This window comes from Callorhinus ursinus, unplaced genomic scaffold (assembly GCF_003265705.2).
Source record: "Callorhinus ursinus isolate GAN/ISIS: 27379988/994484 unplaced genomic scaffold, GSC_fseal_2.0 scaffold96, whole genome shotgun sequence".
Classification (NCBI taxonomy): domain Eukaryota; kingdom Metazoa; phylum Chordata; class Mammalia; order Carnivora; family Otariidae; genus Callorhinus; species Callorhinus ursinus.
In genome coordinates this window covers 396,118-414,535 of record NW_027397158.1, presented here as the reverse complement: position 1 = coordinate 414,535, position 18,418 = coordinate 396,118, and the positions used below count along the sequence as shown (strand labels likewise).

The 18,418-nt window shown below is 54.6% G+C and overlaps 1 protein-coding gene across 2 annotated transcripts in view; it reads right to left on the bottom strand.

The window, feature by feature from the left end:
• LOC112836267 (contactin-associated protein-like 4) overlaps nt 1-18,418 on the bottom strand; it is a 164,518-nt gene that overhangs the window by 60,330 nt on the left and 85,770 nt on the right. For both annotated transcript variants that reach the window (XM_073888824.1, XM_073888823.1), the window contains exons 4-10: nt 16,900-17,047; nt 10,342-10,545; nt 9,556-9,737; nt 8,087-8,230; nt 6,964-7,228; nt 2,876-3,025; nt 1,199-1,370 (exon numbers count right to left, since the gene is read on the bottom strand). In XM_073888824.1, coding sequence (XP_073744925.1) covers nt 1,199-1,370; nt 2,876-3,025; nt 6,964-7,228; nt 8,087-8,230; nt 9,556-9,737; nt 10,342-10,545; nt 16,900-17,047 — 1,265 coding nt within the window. The remainder of the gene's footprint in view (nt 1-1,198; nt 1,371-2,875; nt 3,026-6,963; nt 7,229-8,086; nt 8,231-9,555; nt 9,738-10,341; nt 10,546-16,899; nt 17,048-18,418) is intronic.

Below are 18,418 nucleotides of genomic sequence, written 5' to 3'. Positions count from 1 at the left end.
CCAGACCTTGGCTACAGTCTCCCTTCACCAGAGAAGGGCCACTCCGCCCACAATTGATGCAATGAGCATGTGGGGAAACCACGTCTGAGAGGGTGAGTCACTCTGCTGGTGAGGACTGTGTCCTGCTGTTATTTTATTTATTTATTTATTTTATTTAAAAAATTTTTTAAAGATTTTATTTATTTATTTGACAGAGAGACACAGCAAGAGAGGGAACACAAGCAGGGGGAGGGGCAGAGGGAGAGGGAGAAGCAGATTCTCCGCTGAGCAGGGAGCTCGATCCCACGACCCTGAGATCCTGACCTGAGCTGAAACCAGGAGTTGGACGCTCAACTGGCTGAGGCACCAGGCACCCCTGTGTCCTGCTGTTATTGAGGATTGCAAGTGACGATGAATTTTGTGAAGGTCACACTGAATTCTGATTATTGTACAACAAGGGCTAGGATGTGACTAAGCTAAGAAGAGAGACAACAGGTGCATGTGAATTCGTTCTGAATTGCTCATACACGTGAAGAAGGGGTTTCTCAAGCTGTAGCGTTTATCCAAAAATATATTAGCACTTGCGGGAGGAAGGTGCCAGCCAGTCTGTCTACCCAAATCACCCCCTTGTGAGAGCCTGGCTTTCCTGCCTCAGCGACATTGACCTTCTTCCTTCCTTCCCACTTCCTGCATTTTACTTACTTCTCATCCCCAGAGACACCTCTGAGGTCACCCCTGGTCCTCAGGGAGCTCCTCGTCCCTTCCTGGGTCCTAACAACCTGTCCCCAGGGCAGGCCCTTTCTCGCTGCCCCTGTGGACCTGGGGCAGTTCGGCGGCCCACCTTCCGGACACTCCACCCCGACCACACGGGCTTCTGGTCTCCGGCATCTGGTCGTCATGATCCATGCTGTCCGGCAACATGCTACTGACCTATCTCTCTCCGTGGACATTGCAGCCATGTTGAGTCAGGGAGCTCGCCGACATGGGAGAAGGGTAGTCAAGAGCATGCACCTTCCCCCCAAATGCGTCATTCCAAAGAAGGTGTTCTACACAGTCATAGACACCGTTTTCTCACTTTCTCGGACTCCCCGTGGACAGCGGGGGAAGGGCAGCACGAGGAGGTTCCAGGGACCCAGAGGGAGAGGAAGCACGCCCAGCCGTGAGCGCCTGCGATCTGCCATCACAGGTCCGAGCACAGGGGTGGGAGCAGTGACCTCACCTGTCCAGAATGCCGCAGGAGTCGATGTCCAGGCCGCTGGAGTTCCCAAACACTCCCCGCTGTACTGAAATCAGATCCACCTCTTGGGCATTAATGGAGATGAGCCTCAGACACCCCTGGAATCCAGCAGGCGAGGCCTCGCATTCAGACCCGGAGCTGGGAGGGAGGCACCCTGATTGCTCAGAGGCAGGAACACGAGAGAGAGACAGGCTCAGGGCGGGGGCCGCGACATCACCTTGTGAAAGGCGGCTCGTCCCTGTCAGAGGCTCCCAGCATGTGGACCCCCTTGTCCTCGCGCCTACTTGGGGGGCAGAGAAAGCTAGGTCGGCAGGGGGTAGAGTGACAGTGAAGGAGAATTTAGCTGAAAGCAACTTGGAGTCTCTAATTCAGGCTGAACTTGAAGTAGGATCTTAAAGCACGCTAGAGAGTTAGCTCTTCCTTCTGTGATGCATCATAAACAAAACAATTTAAATGTACGTGGATTTAAAATTAGAAACAAAATAACAAACTGTATTATTATAAGTACAAATTACTGAAATCACAGTGTTTGAAGATGATATTAAGCCAGAAGCTGACGGGGCACCTGCCATTCATCCGGAAGCAACAAGCAGCCCCAGGTGTGGGAGCTCATGGCACCCGGCCTTGTTCCAGTCGGCCTGTCCTGAAGACCGGCCTCCGCAAAGTAAGGGACATGAATTTGATTTTTATAGCAATCAGATTTGTACTGGGCGATTTGGTCAAACAAACAAAGATTTCTACAAGAACATCTTAGTATCATAAAATGTAAGGGTCTGCGTGATAGCAAGCACATCATCCAAACACTGGCCTGGAAGGCTCTGCTGCGAGCGAGGAAATGGGCCTCTGGTTCTTTCCAAAGGCAGGCCAGCTACAACCGTGAACTCGCTGGGGGCACGCCTGGGGCCTCTGCCTTGGAAGTGCCCCTAGAGACCTGTCTGTGCCCCCTGCTCCACCACGGGACCAGCTGCTCTGAGCTGGTGAGGCCTCCCCAGAGGGGGGTGTGGTGCACGGGCCCCCGGCCGTCCATCCCATGCTGCGTGTGGTCAGCGTGAAACTGAACCACACGAAGTCCACTATGCAGAGGGGACTGGGCATCCAGGGTCCTCTAGCGGGCCTAATGGGGCAATTCGGAGCACTGTGCCAGGGGCCCCCCAACAAAGAAGGTTTGGCCTGAGGGAGAAGTGGACAGTGAACTGACTGGTAGAATTCTAACGTGGCAGAGGGTGCCACTGTCCTCATAGTGGCTGGCCAGGAGCTGCCTGGGGCCGGAAGGACCAGCCTCACTGACGCTTACCCTTGGGAGCCAGCCTTTCAGAGAAGCCTCACCAGTGACCCAAGCAGCACCTGGCCCCAGAAGGACAGCGGGGAAAGGGAACTGGGGAGTCTCCCTGGAAGGGGGGGATCAAGCACTAAGGCTCTAACAGATACAGCTGGAAAAGGGCATCCTAATGACAAGGGGACTCTCACGGGTTAACATAAATTATGCCTCAATACAACTGCCGAGAAAAAAGTACTTCATATCTGCTGAGCTTCTGGGGAATCGGCCACACATGATCAGTAGAAAAAAGTCATGTCAGCCACAGACCAGGGGCAGGAGAGGTGGAGTTTGGGTGGGTACCAGCCAGGTGGGTCCCACGGGGTCCCAACCTCAACACTCACCTCCAAAGTGATAGGCACTGCCTGTGTGGGTCTCCAGAGGCAGCTCTGCGTGAACCACTGAGGCCTCGGCCTGGTCCACCACCACACTTAGCTGGTTCCTCTGGGCTGTCAGGGAGACCGAATGCCACTGCCCATCATTCAGTCCAGCACCTGGGGAATCAAAATCAGCTAGAGACCCCTGTGAACCACTGCCCATCATTCAGTCCAGCACCTGGGGAATCAAAATCAGCTAGAGACCCCTGTGAACCCCAGACCCATCATTCAGTCCAGCACCTGGGGAATGGAGATCAGCTAGAGACCCCTGTGAACCCCAGACCCATCATTCAGTCCAGCACCTGGGGAATGGAGATCAGCTAGAGATCCCTGTGAACCACTGCCCATCATTCAGTCCAGCACCTGGGGAATGGAGATCAGCTAGAGATCCCTGTGAACCCCAGACCCATCATTCAGTCCAGCACCTGGGGAATCAAAATCAGCTAGAGACCCCTGTGAACCACAGACCTCATGATGCTTCCAACGGTGACATAAGCCCAAGTCCCACAGGAACAGGGACCGGGGTGGGGGGTGGAGGAGCCCTGTCCCTACATGGCCCACTGCAGCCTTCCTGCCCCCTCCATGTGATATACCTTTTAGGGGTCATATGGAAATGTGGCTGTTGTCTAAATTATGGCACAGGTACAAGGAAGTTTGATGTTGTTTTCCTGCCACTTCACACCCTCCAGGTAAGGATCAAAATCTCTGCAGGGACCCACCGTAACAGCCAACACACCCATGGCCAAGCCATAGGAAGGGATGTCCGTAGTTCCAGCCTGCTTACCATGAGGTCTGTCTGAAAATACCTTCTGGTACGGTGCCGGAAACACCCTGGGTTACAGACCTGTAGGTCTCCAGGCTGCTCTTGTCACATGGAGTGCTGCGTGGGAGGCTGTGACCCTGACCACCCCACCTGGCAAGTTCAGGGGGCTCCTGTGAGAGCGGCCCTGGGTGGAGGAGGGGCTGAGGGACTTGTTCTGGGGGGTGGTGGGTCTTCCCAGGTCACACGGGGCATTTCAAACATCATGGGCCTGTGTCTGCTGAGGCCCTGGGTGGCATGGACGGGGTCATGGGCCTGATTCTCCCCATTAGCCAAGAGACCCCCTGTCCCTAGGCCTGGCTGAGTTGGCAGCTGGACCCCATACAGGGGCATTGGCTTCTTGGGGTTACCGGATTTCCAGGTTATTATTGGAAGTCAGGCATCTGGATTTTGCTGTTAAATCTCCTGGTTTTGTTTCTTTGATTTTTTTTTTCCCCACTGATTTTTTTTTTTTAATGGAAAAGGAAAGTCCTTTTGGGTTGGCCAGGGTTCAGCCCAGAGAGTAAACACAGAGCCAGCTAGAAAAGGCACTTAGTTAAACGTTTTAGCACCCAGTCCTGTGGGTGTCCCGCACATTTGACATTCAAAGGAGGACAGAGTGAGAAAATGTTTTGTGGCCTGCAGAATTCTTTTTGACCTCTAACTGATTGAAGTAATATTTGTAAACAATTTAAAACGAAAATTTACAAAGTTGGAAAGCATGTTGAAAGCATTACCTTATATTCAAACACATTTTCAAATTGTGACCCAATTCAGCACAATTTCACTTTGATTCCAGGTAAGGACCTTAATGCACATCGGACCAACTTAAATGTCTGGTAACCAAGGGAAAAAGCCACCCTTACTTAACCAAAACCTTTGATTTATTGTAACTCATAAACAAATACGTTCTTCTCACTACAGACTACTATACCGGACCCTCACAGCTGTGCCTGGTTGTCCCATGCTGCTCGTGGGGCCGCACGCAGGCCTGGGGGTAAGTGCGAGAACGGGCCGGGGTCGGCTGCCACCTGAAGTGGGCAGGGGGACTGGGTCCCACCTCAGCTGTGTGTTCTGGGCTCACATTCACAGTCTGTTTCACGGTAGTTATGAATGTAACCGTATTCAATGTTTTGATTTGTGCTGGTTATTTATCAGGACATAACACGTTGCCCTCGGTTTGGCAGTTTCCTGGCGGGGAGTCTGGGCGTGGCTGGGGCCCCTGGCTGTGGTTTGGTTTCCTAGCGGTCCGGCAGGTGCTGGCTCAGGGTGGGGTCTGCTCTGAAAGCTCAGCAGGGCAGGACTGGAGCCCCGCTCTCTAGGGTTGTCTCAGGGTCGTCCCCGAGGGCTGCTGGCTGAGGGTCTCCGCTCCTTGGTGGATGTGGGCAACCGCCCCATGCAGTCTCTGGCACTGCAGCCTCTCCGGGGCACTCATGGCCAGTAGCGTCTGCCCTCCATGGGCACGAGGGGACCTCTGGGGGCAGAAGCTGTGTCCTGGTCACAGAAGCGGAGCTCCTCGCTGTCCCACATCCTGACCCCTGGGAGCCAAGCCCCGGGCCGGCTGGCCAACGGGAGGGGGCTATTCCTGCAGGGACATGGAGCCCCAGGAGGCGGGGGCCAGCTTCAGGGCACCCCCAGGGGTTGGATGGAAACATGATTGTATCACATGCAATCTTACTTCTAGCCCTTTGTCAAACACACCAGTTGACTGGTTAAACGTTACCTGCTTTGTGGGACGTGTTCAAGTAGACTTGCCTTGAAGCAAGTTCTTTGAGACCCTTAAATTAGGCCATGACTGAAGCTTCCTCAGAGCACATCGAATGCATCACAATGCACTACAGGACCCCGGTGCACTTCCATAAATTAACGTTCTTTTCTGATGCCAACGAATCTCTGAGCCAGCTCATGGCCGAGATACTGAATGTGATTGATTTCTTTCTCGTGAACCTACTCCTATAAACTTACCCCATTACTAGCATTCAATAAGCTGTAAAGGGCAGTCCTTCTCTAGATAAATGGGGGGAATGCCAGTCTTGGAGCTTCAACCCCCTCAGAGATGCGGGTCACAGTTGCGTGTTGAAGTGTGTGCCTCTTCTTCCTGGTGTCTCTCTGCTGTTTGTCATGTTGCACTGGTCTTGGGGTACGTTCTAGGATGGACGGAATGGGCTCAGTCTGCTTCCTGCCCCATAAGCGTAAGGGCCAGTGATTAGGTGAAGGTCAACGGCTCCTGGTCGTCCCAGGAGTATGCTTGCGGACATGGATGTAGCCCTGCAGGGCGGCACCCATAGGGACCTCCTGCACCAGCTGCATCAGGAACCCTTTCGTGGCCTCACTTCTGACCATGCAAATGGTTCAGTGGCGCTCAAGCTCCGTGGTGAGTGCCTGGCAGCCAGCGCTCTAAGTCCTGAGGAAACGTGGTTCATCGCAGGCCAGTTGGATCTTCCTGAGAAGGTGTGCAGACCCCAGTGGTCCCAACAGCCTGGCTGTGGTTCTGTCCCCATTCTGTGTCCACCTCCACCCGAGGCTCTCGGATCTGATGCCAGCCCACAAACCCAGAAGTGGCCGACTTCCCAGTGGGCGGCAGTGAGCGGACAGGCCCCACCTCTCTCCTGTCCTCAGTCCAAGAACAATCCGCCATCACTTACCATAAAGAACACTGCTTTAGAATGCTAGCACTTGTCTCAAAAGCCTTGTGTCCAATCAGAATGGCTCCTGGCTTGGGGCAGGAGCGGGTCAGCAAAGAGGGAGGCTGTGTCCCCAGGACACAGTGTTTTCTCCGACCGTGCCACTCTCCGGAGGCCCACCACATTTCCAGATGCACAGCTGGGTTTGGCGAGGTTGGAGGGCACAGCATGAGGCAGCTCCCTCACCACCATCGCCAAAGGCCAAGAATGGGCTCCCTGCTGCCATGTTTCCCCAGAGAGAAAACACACGGGGAGATGCCGCTGGGACTTGAGATGGTGTCTGGTCAGCTCGACGGGGCGGGGACAGGGCAGGGTCCCCGGGAATGAGTGGGGGGCTCTCAGGCACTACCTCCTCCCCAGGCGGCTGGACTGGGCCACTGGCGTCACCTGGGATGGCCACTTTGGGCATCGACAGTGGTGCCACATGGGTATAAACAGCAGGGAGCCCATGTCCAAGGGAAATGGGGCACAAGTACCTGGATGTGGGGACCCCGAGTGTCTTACAGACTCCAGGAATCATGTTTAAATGAGTGTGAAGTGCCTGTGGGCTGCAGCTTGGGGACGCGTGTTACCTGCAGTGACGTCACTCCTCGCTTGTCCTGGAGGTGGGGACAGCCCCAGTCTGAGGGCTCCATCTCTGAGCGTGAGCAGAAAGCCCGTGGAGCCACGAGGCGGCCAGCTGGACAGCAGGAGCCCTGCCTGGTTCCACGTCCGGAATTGGAAGCTGATGGAGACCCCGTCCTGTGCCGGGGTACCCGGCAGCACCAAGTGGCTCCCAGCGCTCGGAAACGTGACCGGCACGGGCTGCGGCTCGGAGCAGGAGAAGGAGGCATTGCCCTGAGGACAGGAAGCAGATCTGAGGAGGCCCTGGAGGTGGGGGGCTGCTCCTCACCCCGATCCCCCACCACGGCCCCCAGACCTGCGTCCCCCCAGCCGGGACCTCAGGGCGTGGCCTCCTGCCCACCCAACTCCCCAGCCCTGGAGACACAGACCGCACCAGCAGCTCACCCCAGTGCAGGCAGCCTCGGCCTTGCTTTGTGCACCTCTGGGTGAAGCCAGGACAAAGCCCAGAGCCCGCGCAGGCTGTTGCAACAAAATTCACCCTCTGGGAGTGTGCTGGGGCTGACAGAGCTCACAGACGGGCATTTTGACCACAGGCAGGAGAAGAGGATCCAGAGATTGAACATTTGTTCCCGTGACCCAGCTACTGGGAGACAGGTCAGGTCTTAGCCTCTGATGTGAAGACCCCACATGGAACCACCTTATCATGTCCCAAGGGCCACGGAAAACATGGTAGCTTACTGATGCATGTGTGTGTCCAAACTCCCACGGCAAATGCTGTATTTACACGTGAGGTATAGGTGGCCGGGTTCCCTGTGGGGTGGCCCGCGCTCCCGCCAGCTCACGGAGAAAACCCCGTTGCTAAGGGGACTGCTCCCTGCAAGCAGCTACCTCTGCACTCTGGAAAGCATAAGCTGAGACTGTATCTTACATTTTAATGGAACACATGTTTCTTTGTCTCATATTTAAGCAATTACTGTAAATTAGTTACGTGCGCTTGGTCTGTGTTTCTCACTCAGGTGAGGAGGCTGTGACATGAGTAACGTCACCCTAATCTGACGTCACTCAGGGGGCACATGAGGGCCTTCATTCCTCCAAGGCCCCCCACCCCTCTCTCCCCAGGCAGATTCTTACCCTGATGAGAATCTGTGGTCTGTGCTTCTTGGCCAAATCAATGATATCCTCTCCATTAAAATTAATATTTTCTAAACATCCGTCAAAGTGTTTTCTTTGCAATGTCACAGATTTTCCAGGTGCTAAAATCCCTCCAAAACTGATCTTAGAAAGAAAAATGACATCAATAATATTCTTTAGTCATTTCCCACTAACTTGCTTAAAACATTCAGGACTCAGAGGTGTAGCAGGAAGGGGACCAGGTACGCAATTCTGCATAATTGCGTGTTTTGTTCACTCTTTTAAGTGAAATTCTAAGCAGAGACTCTGACATGGTTTACATGCTGCTGATGTCTGCCACACTAGAGATCCTTCATCTGTAATTAGGGAAATGTGTGATTTGGCATCTCACTTGGACCCTGGGGAGGAAAGGGGTTACTGATATCCATGATGGAACAGCAAGTGCAGGCCTGGACGCAGGGCCCAGAGCAGAGCGTCAGGCCCTACTCACCACCAGCTCTGCACCTTCGAGTGCTGGGGAAGTCTTGCTCCTGGGATGGGCCTTCTCCAATGCTGGCAGGTGCAGGCGGGCAGCTGGAGGGAACAGCTTGCCCTCCAGGGTCCCCGCAGGAACCCCTCCCCGACCCGCTGCTACCTTCCCTTATAGTTCTTCCCAAGGGCACAGCCTGGTGTCCCGGGGAGCCGACCAAGACAGCCATCCCATCTGCAATGTGTTAGATGAACTGGCCTCCTTGGGGTGCTCATCAAGTCGGCTGTGGTGTGTGTCAGGTGAGGGGAGCATCACATCTCTGTGTCCAGATGTGCACTTTGTGAGGGAGAGCTGATCCGTGTAACCCCAAACCCGTGCAAAAGGAAGTCTATGTAGAAAATAAAAATGATTTTCTAGCTTATACATCTCTGGATGGAATTTACATTCATCTGTGTATAAAATATGATGTTATTTTTGCCAATTCATAGAGTTTAGGTAATAAAATCATGAAAAATAAGACAAGAACTGCCCATCGTCCGTTTCTGCCAAACACATTTCTGTTTTAGTTTCAGTGTTTAGCTTCTTTTAATAGTTTGTGAACCTGACAATGTCTTACAAAAATGGCATAAAATGTTATATCTTTGCATAATTTAGGGACATGTGTGCAAAGGGCTGCAAATATGTTAGGTGTGTTTCAAAGCTGAAGGATGAGACAGGGCATTGGAACCAGCCGCTAGCTTGGGATCTCACTGGGACGCCAGCGGATTCCTCAGGTCAGCTCAGCGGCACTTGACATTTGCTGTCGGCCACACTGAGCATAGCTGACCGCGCTCTGAGTCAGGCCGCAGAGAGTGCCCAGGACACGGCTCCCTTTAGGACACAGTTAAGCCCAGACCACATGTGCCAGGAAAGGGCGCTTCTCCGAAGGATTCCTCCTTCTGTCCAGGCTACGCTGCATTTAAACCCCACACCCTGTCATGACTGATGGGAGACTCCGCACCTCAGGATCCAGGTCCAAGTGACTCAGCTGTGCCCGTGCCTGGAGCTGCCTCGAGTGCTGGTCCACTGAGAGGATCACATGCTGGTGGGCATGCTCAAAGAGCACCGAGTGCCAGTGCTGGTCGTCCAGCAGACTGCCCAGCGCCACAACCCCGGGGCCGGACGGGGAGGGTGCGGTGGTGCCTGGCCGGGGAAACAGGCAGTTAGGTCTTGCCAGACCAAGCTTCCTCAACCCCGTGAAGCTGCTGCATCTGACGCTGGGACACCCTGTCCATCAGGGCTCTTCTCGGCCACTTCCCTTCATTACTGGGACCTCTGCAGGCTTGCTTCCTTTGGAAGCCCCGTCTTTGCCGAGAACTCTGCTATGGGGACAGGGCAGTGGCTCTCTGTGGGGCACCTTTGTCCCCCAGGGGACACTGGTCAGGATGTGGGTGTGAGTTGTGCTACTGGCCTCTGGTGGGTCGAGGGCAGGGATGTTGGTAAACATCCTCCAATGCACAGGGCATCCCCCAACGAAGAGTCATCTGGTCCAAAATGTCACTGGTGCAAAGTGGGGTTGGGAAGCCCTGGATCTGGTGACATAGGAGTGTTTGCCGGATACGAAGAGCTCCAGTGACTGCCTCCCAGCACAGTTACTACACTTTAATATGTTTTTAAGCAAAAGAGAGTCAGAATCTGTAAGTCTCGGCCCTTATCTATGCCTGCTAAAAGATTAGGTATAAAAATGCTGGAGTACAAATTACATCTAAGAATTCAGATTATTGAGTTCCCTGGCTGATCACTTTACCTGAATTGAAGAACAGAAGGAGCCTCCCTTTCACTAATTCCAGGGTGATGCAATCTCCATTTCTGCCCCGTCTGTGGAATAGAAGCCCATAACTCTGCATGGTTTTAAATTTCAAAGAAATGATGTCTTTCGCTGGACTCCTGGTACTTTGAACAAATCTGTAAAGCAGGGAACTTTTTCCATCAAAGTCAATCACCTCTGATCCTGCAGGAAAGATGATAAAAGTTGTCCTAAGAATTAGCTTGCTTCTCGTTAATGTTTTTAAATGTGTGGGGCCTTGAACACAAACACAGGTGCATGAACACACACATAAATACATATGCATAGGTGCACATGCACAGACACACACAAAAGTACATAGACACACACAGGTGCACACGCACGCACACACGTGTGCACGCACACACACAGGTACATATACACATGTATACACGCACAGGCACACACAGGTGCACACGCACACACATGTTTGCACACACACGCACACGTACACACATGTTTGCACACGTGTGCACACACAGGTGCACACACACACAAAGTTCCATATACACAGGTACACATGCACAGGCACACACAGGTGCACACGTACACACATGTTTGCACACACATGTGCACACACAGGTGCATGCACACACACAAAGTTCCATATACACAGGTACACATGCACAGGCACACACAGGTGCACGCACGCACACAGGTGCATGCACACACACAAAGGTCCATATACACAGGTGCATATGCACAGGCACACACAGGTGCACACGTACACACACATGTTTGCACACACAGGTGGCACACACAGGTGCATGCACACACCCAAAGGTCCATATACACGGGTAAACATGCACAGGCACACACAAAGGTGCACAGGCACACACAGGTGCACACACACGTAACTAATAAGTGTCCATCCTACTCATCAGGTGACACAACATTTCTCCCAGCAAGTGTTGAGACATCTGGGATTTTTCACCTGTAAAAGCATCCTGTTTGGATGGCTACTGTCTGTTGGCACCATGGCCAGTGTCGACCACATGGAACCTCTCTGAACGCTGCTGTATATTCAGGGCCCTCGAAGACTTCCATGTTGCATCCACCCACGGAAACTAGAGCCTCCCAGGATAGTGGGTCTGCTCTCCTGACTCTTGATCCCTTTGCAGAACTGTCCTCACCTGTGGTGACTGTGCCAGAGATGCCCCGGCTCACCTCGGGGTCACCAAGGGCAGCAAGGCAGACAGTGAGGGGGCTGGAGAGAATGAACTGCTCCTTCTCCCCCAAGCCGGCTGCCCGCGGCTCTTCTCAGCAGCCTGCAGCTGCCAGGCCCAAATGCCAGGAGGGATGTCCCAGTGCGCCGGGGCTCCCACAGCGCGTGCCTGCCCTGCCTGGCACACGTGCTCATGTCCTCTGTAGAAAACGTGTTCGTGTTCCACACACATGGAGAAACAGCGGCCAGGTCACCAGAGGGCTGGGTCTTGCTTAGGCTGCCCATTTACAGATGGGGAGAGCAGTTATCCTGTAAAAACCCTCACAGTGAGGACTCCAGCCCCTCGGAACAGGTGCTGTGCAGAGGGTGTGCTCACGGGACAAGGGAGAAGCCGGGAGGCACCCGTCCAGAGCAGCAGTGGCCGCTGGGGGAGCCAGAGCATGAAGGCTTGACCTTGCCCCCACCCTCGGGCCCCAGCCCCCACATGTCCAGACACAGCCTGTCCCCGCTGCTCGGTGCAGAATGGTGGCTGGCATGCACATTGAACTGATGGCCAATTTCCTCCAGGACAGCACAATAGAATTACTCCTTCACTGACCTTATTTCTGGCAAAACCAAGAATATAGCGACTCTTGAAGAACATGGGGGTTGGGGGCGCTGATGCCCACAGAGCCAAAAGTCTGTATATAACCTTTAACCACCCCCCCAAACTTAACTACTGATAGCTGTCGACCAGAAGCCTAACCGGTAACATAAAGTCAATTAACACGCATCTTGTGTGTTATATGTGTCATCTACTGAATCCCTATAATACCGTAAGCTCCAGAAAAGAAGATGTCATCAAGAAAATCATAAGGAAGAGATCATACCCCTAACAGAGCTCTACTGTATTTATTGAAAAGCATCTACGTGTAAGTAAACCCCATAGCTCAAAGCCTATTGTTTGGGGTCGCTGCACGGGGATGTGCGTGTCATTTAAAGGGTGCATCATATGCAAAATAAGCCATTAAAATAACTCTTGCCCATCTTATGAGGCTATCTTTTTTAAAATTCATGTTTTGTTTTCTTACCTCTTGTTAATGTACCTAGAAATAATTTATTTACCAGGTACACAATGAATAAATATTTCATTCTGTTTAAAAGGTGGGTTATCTGCTCAATTATTTCTTTTGAATGAGGAGAAACATGGATGAAAGGCCAGAGTAAGGGGCCTGCAAGTGCATGGCCCCAACTGTTTCAGGGACTGCCTGCTCACACCCACATCCCAACAGTACTTTGTGTGTCTTCCCTGTCCTTGGGTGAGGGCACAGACTTCTCTTCCAGCCTTGCTCAGGAGCCCACAGACTCCCACCCATGACCCAGGGCCTGTGACCCAGCACCTGCAGACTCCACCCATGGGCCCCCGTCCATGACCCAGGGCCTGTGACCCAGCACCTGCAGACCCCATCCAAAGACCCCCACCCATGACCCAGTGCCCACAGACCCCCTCTTGCCCCCTCTGTCTTGGATGCTGCTGGCTGGGGTGGCTACTTATAGCAGACATGGCCAGTCCCAGTGCCCGCCCTCCGTGTCCTTTCTGGATGGCCATGCTGCAGCAGACAAGGGGCTTTCTGGCACAGAAGCTCTACTGTAACAGAAAATCAAAGAAGGAAACATGTGAGCACACGTGTGTACAAACACAGGCACACACGAGTGTGCACACGCACAGGAGCATGTGAGCACATATGTGCACACAGGTGCACACGAGTATACACAAACACAGGAACATGTGAGCACACGTGTACACGAACACAGGCACACGAGTGTGCACATGCAAGGAACATGTGAGCATATACGTGCACACAGGTGCACACGAGTATACACAAACACAGGAACATATGAGCACTTGTGTTCACAAACACAGGCACACATGAGTGTGCACATGCACAGGAACATGTGAGCACACGTGTACATGAACACAGGCACACACTAGCACGTGCACCCACTTAGGCAAGCACACCAGGGAACTAATACGGTGTTTGGATGTAATTATTTTCATGGAGGGTCCCGAAACCAGAAAACCCTTTCCAGGGTTCCTGTAGGGTAACGTGGTTGAGAATGACTCCAAGTCTCCTGGCCAGAGTGTCCACTGGCAGCTCTGGGGTGGCCAGAGCACTAATCCCATCCTCTACAAGGATCACAATGCCTGTGGTCAACTGGAAAGGGCCCACACATCCACTTCCAGATTGCTCTGCATGGAGTCGGCTTGCTCCCGCTGTTCCCAGCGATGGTAGTAACGCCCGGGCTCGACCAGGCTGCCGATAGAAAGCACAGTATGCATGCAATGGTGACCTGGCTTCGTTTGGCAGCTTGCATCCACATCTGATGCAGAAGCCTTTGTGTGACGTAAGGACGTCATCGGCTTTCCTGTGTTCTTGTCGAGGCAGTATTTCTCCCTCCCGCACTGTTTGATTTCCTCTTAAGGCATCCTCAGTGGGAGCCGGCTCACAGCAGATGCCATGCTGGCCAGCAGGTCTGTCGGTGGCTCATCGCGAAGGACCTTTACTTTCAGAGGATCTCCCAGCTGTGATTAGTTACTGACTCAGGGGCATGGCATGGGCTCACCCACCTTCCCCCTCAAGCAATATGCCTTTAACGCTAACCCCTGGAAGCCTTGGTGTTTGCTCTATGCTGAACGCCAGACTCATAGCTGGTCTCAGACTCTGTGCATGAGGAGCAGACCCTTTCCTGGGGGCCTCGTGGCCCGCTTGCTGCATGCCTGACCGTGCATTTGCTTTTTATCTGTATATCCTACTGACAGACTAATGAACAGTTACCACAGGCACTAGGATGGTGCGGTTGCCATGGGGACAGAGCGGTTGCCATGGGAGCAGGTCAGCATGACACTAGCCTGGCCAGGGTGTGCAGGGAAGTTATGGAGGTGGAGGCATGACAGCTGATCCAGACTCCGGGGCATGGCGGTGGAGGGTGGGTGAAGGAAGCCAGGCACCAGCGACACATCCAGGAGTGTTCTGTGCAGAAAGCTAGAAAGAAGTGATGCTAGCCAATGGTATAGTGTGGCATTAGGGTGAAGGGTGAGTGCTGGGGAGGAAGGGCAATGAGGGGGCTCTTGTAAGACTTAGAACTGTGCACTTAGATTCGTGTACTTTCCCACATGTATGTTATACCTCGAAAAGTATGTGTTCTCAAAGAAAGAATGAAGGCTGAGGGTTGCAGGCATGGGGACGGTCTGTGCAAAGGTCCTGTGGTGACTGCAGACATCCTGGTGCATTCAGAGAGCCAAAATAGAGTGATGGTGGCTGCCTGGGGAGTAACCACTTCCTCTGAAGCTGCCTGGGGTGGGCGGGGCTCAGACAGAGAGGCAGGTCAGAGGAAGGGCAGGACGGGTCAGACCCTACCTGGCTGCAGAGAAGAGCATCCCTGGGGCCCCTGTGCACCACGGACAGTGTGTTGATGAGTCTGTTGGGTTTGACATGGGCAGGCTCCTTCCTCCGCATCCAAAGCCCCATGGTGCCCAACAAGAGGCCCTCAGGACGGCTGTGGCCATCTAGGTGGAGCCTGGCGGCGGGCCCAAACCAGGGTCAGAACCAAGGATGACGAGGATTCAGAGTGCGCTGGGAAGGAGGGGACGTGGGGCTGGCACTGACTGGGCATGTGGCGGCCCTGGGTCACCTGGAGGTGGTACCTGGGCATCCACCTGCTAGAGACAGAACTCAGGCTAGCATACAGCACTTGGAGATGGTTGGAGGGACGGCTCCAGTTTCAGGCAGATGAGGGGTCCCGGAGCATGGCCCGGAAGGCAGTGAGGAGGTCCGCGTGGATGTCGATGCGCCTTGGAGGGAGCCTTGAGGTGGCCACGCTGTGCCCTGGGAGCCCATGGGAAAGACCCCTCCTGACCAGTGTGCAGCCCACAAGGCCCTCCTCAGCCTGCCCTTGGCCGCCGGGTCCAGCTGCAGCAAGAATCTGCCGAGTGCATGGAGAGAAAGCCCCGACCCCGCCGTCCTCCCAGTGATTTTCCCTGCACTGCCCCCTCACCCTCCCCGGGCGGTGAGCCCCAGCATCCTAGCTCATGGTCTCAGCGGCCTCCTATGTGCTGCTTCCAACCGCGAGCAGAGAAAGGGCTGTGCGTCAGGGCAGGGAGCAGCTCGGGTGCCACGGAGACCGGACAAGCCGGGCTGTGCCCACGGCCCACGTGGCCCGGCTGCAAAGGTGTGGGTGTGGAAGCCGGGTGTGCGGGAGCGACCACAGCCCATCCAGGAGCGCGGCACGTGGTGGCTGCGGAGGGATGCGCGGCGGGAACGGGTGGGATTCCTCCGCGATCTGCAGGCGGAGCCGCTGCGAGTGAACAGGTGGGCGCGTGGGCAGGAGGGCCGAGGGGCACCGTCCGCGTGTCGGAGCAGCGTGCTGAGCGGGTCCGCGCTTCCCAACACCAGAGCGGCACGCGTGCGTCGCTCGTGCTGGAAACAGTGCGTCCCGCCTGAGTCAGAGCAGGCCCCAGGCTGTTTTCCAAGTGGCGGTGACAGGTTATCTGCTGCGTTTTTATGCAGACCCTCCCAGCAGCAGGGCTGCGTGGACTTCAGGGCTGCTGCTGGTCCCCCTGGAAGGGCCGTGGCTGCACCTCTGGGAGGGAGGGTCCACCCCCAAGGGGAAGAGGTACAAGGCCCAAGATAGCCAGTGTCCAGGTCCTTGACTGAGGGAGCCCCTCGTGGTCTGGAGACCCCCGGTGTGAGGACGGAGCGGGAGGGTTGCTGGGATGAAGACTCGGCACAGGAGGTCCCTCGGTCCACGCACTCTGGTGACCCTGGCGCTTCCCTGACCCCCACGGCCACGCCCCCCTCCTGGGGCCAGCGGGCTGACGCCCACCCCAGCGGTCTCCTTTGTGCCATCCGGAGTGTCTCCTCCTGACACAGACAGCAGACCCAGTTTCCATGGCAAACCTTCCTCCAGAGCGAGTCCTGGCAAGTGGGCAGGTGGCCCCTGTTCAATGTCGCTGACAGGCAGGCCCCTCCCCCCACCCCCCCAGCCCCGGAGCCTTGGGCTGGTGACATCACTGCGTGTCCAGAGACAGAGGGACAGAGACAGAGAGACAGAGGGACAGAGAGACGGGGACAGAGGGACGGAGACAGAGGGATGGAGACAGAGAGACAGAGACAGGGGGACAGAGACAGGGAAGGGAGAGGAGCACTCAGTAAGAAGACCCTGTAAGACAACCTGACGGCTTCATCTCGGGTTTTAACAGGAAGGAGAATCCATTGTCTTTGTTAAGGGATTTGAGAAAAGCCTCCAGCAGTCTCTGAATTTATGCCGAGGACCCCACGTCCCCAGACGGGGCCCCGTGCTGTGCCTGCACTTACGGAATGGGCATCCGTACACCTCCACGCGCATCCCGATGCGGCCATCGGGGTTCCAGGCGGAGGGGAGGAAGCGCAGGTATCTGGCCTCCACGGGCGGCTGCAGCTGGTGGCGCACCACACTGTCTGCGTTGCTGTTCCCTGGAAAGCCCTGCAAGACAGCGCGACCTCAGTGCATGTGTGGGGTCCCCTCGCTCCTGGGATAACTTCTCTTCTCTCCTCTTTCCCGACCCACCTTCTCTCCACCCCCAGACAAACCAACACCCCAGCAGGAGGTTGGGGATCTGGAACCTTCTGCACGCTGCCCATCAGGGGTGGGGGGCTTGTAGCCGCTGAGGAGGACACACCTGTCTTGGCCTGTGTGGCACTCGCCCCGTGCACATGGCACTGGACTCAGGTGGGAGGCGGGCTCTGAACACACGCCGAGGGAAACGCGTGAAGTGCGGACTCTACGCACGACCTCAGTAGTCCTCAGTAGTCCTCAGAGACGCTCTTCCTCGAACCCTGTGATTTTGCACCAAGGGGCCGCGTCGGGGGGCGAGCGGTTGTGCTGTATCCTCACAGGACTCAGGGGCTGGGTGGGGGGGGGCAAGGGGACATGCGGAGGCCTCAGAGGGCTCAGGGGCCGGGTCAGGGGGTGAGGGGATGTGCCACGTCCCTGCACGGCTCTGGCACAGTCCCATTCCCCTCTTGCTGCTCCGGCCTCCCAGGGCCCTGGCCCTGCTCTGGGGGTGCGGGGACAAGACAGGGCCCTCGTGCTCAGTTTTTCAGGCTGCACCACAGACAGAAAGCATCTGTGGGACTAAGACAAAGGGATTCAGGGACCCTGCAGGCCTGTTGGGGCACACGTCCGGGGACACCATCTATAAACAGCAAACCTCTGGGAGGGAGGCTCTGTCTGCACGCGGCCCCCCGAGGGCTCAGTGGGTGCCCCTGGTACGGACAAAAGCCTGGTGAGAAAGTGTGTGTCGGTGTGTGTGTGTGTGTGTGTGTGTGCATGTGTGAACACGTGCCTGTGGTGTGCCTGTGCACGTGTGAGTGCACACACATACCTGTGTCACACGTGTGTTTCGAGGGTGGGTGCTCATGGTCAAGATTGCTCAGTGACCCTCATCAATGTGGGCATGTGTGAACTAAGGCACACTGTTGCAACTCACTTTCCATTTTAAAAAGTAACCATATCAATAACAGTCTAAATAATTCACTTTTAGCTACATAAGAAAAATAGCTTAGTGAAGAAAATGAAGATTTAAATTGTGCTCGTGTTCATCAAAAAACAGGAAAATACATTTTATGGGAATGCCTCATTGTTATTATCAGTTTTGAGGTTTTTACCAACCATTGGAATCGTTCCAAGGGGGGGCTTTCAACTTCCTACTTAGGTTTTGTTTAATAATGCACAATGTAATTCAATTATATAATTATTGTATAAAAGCTCCATTAAAATAACATTAATTTAACATTAAAATTTCAAATAGGAATGCTACTCTTGTGGCCACTACAATCATTCTAACGAGAGTCC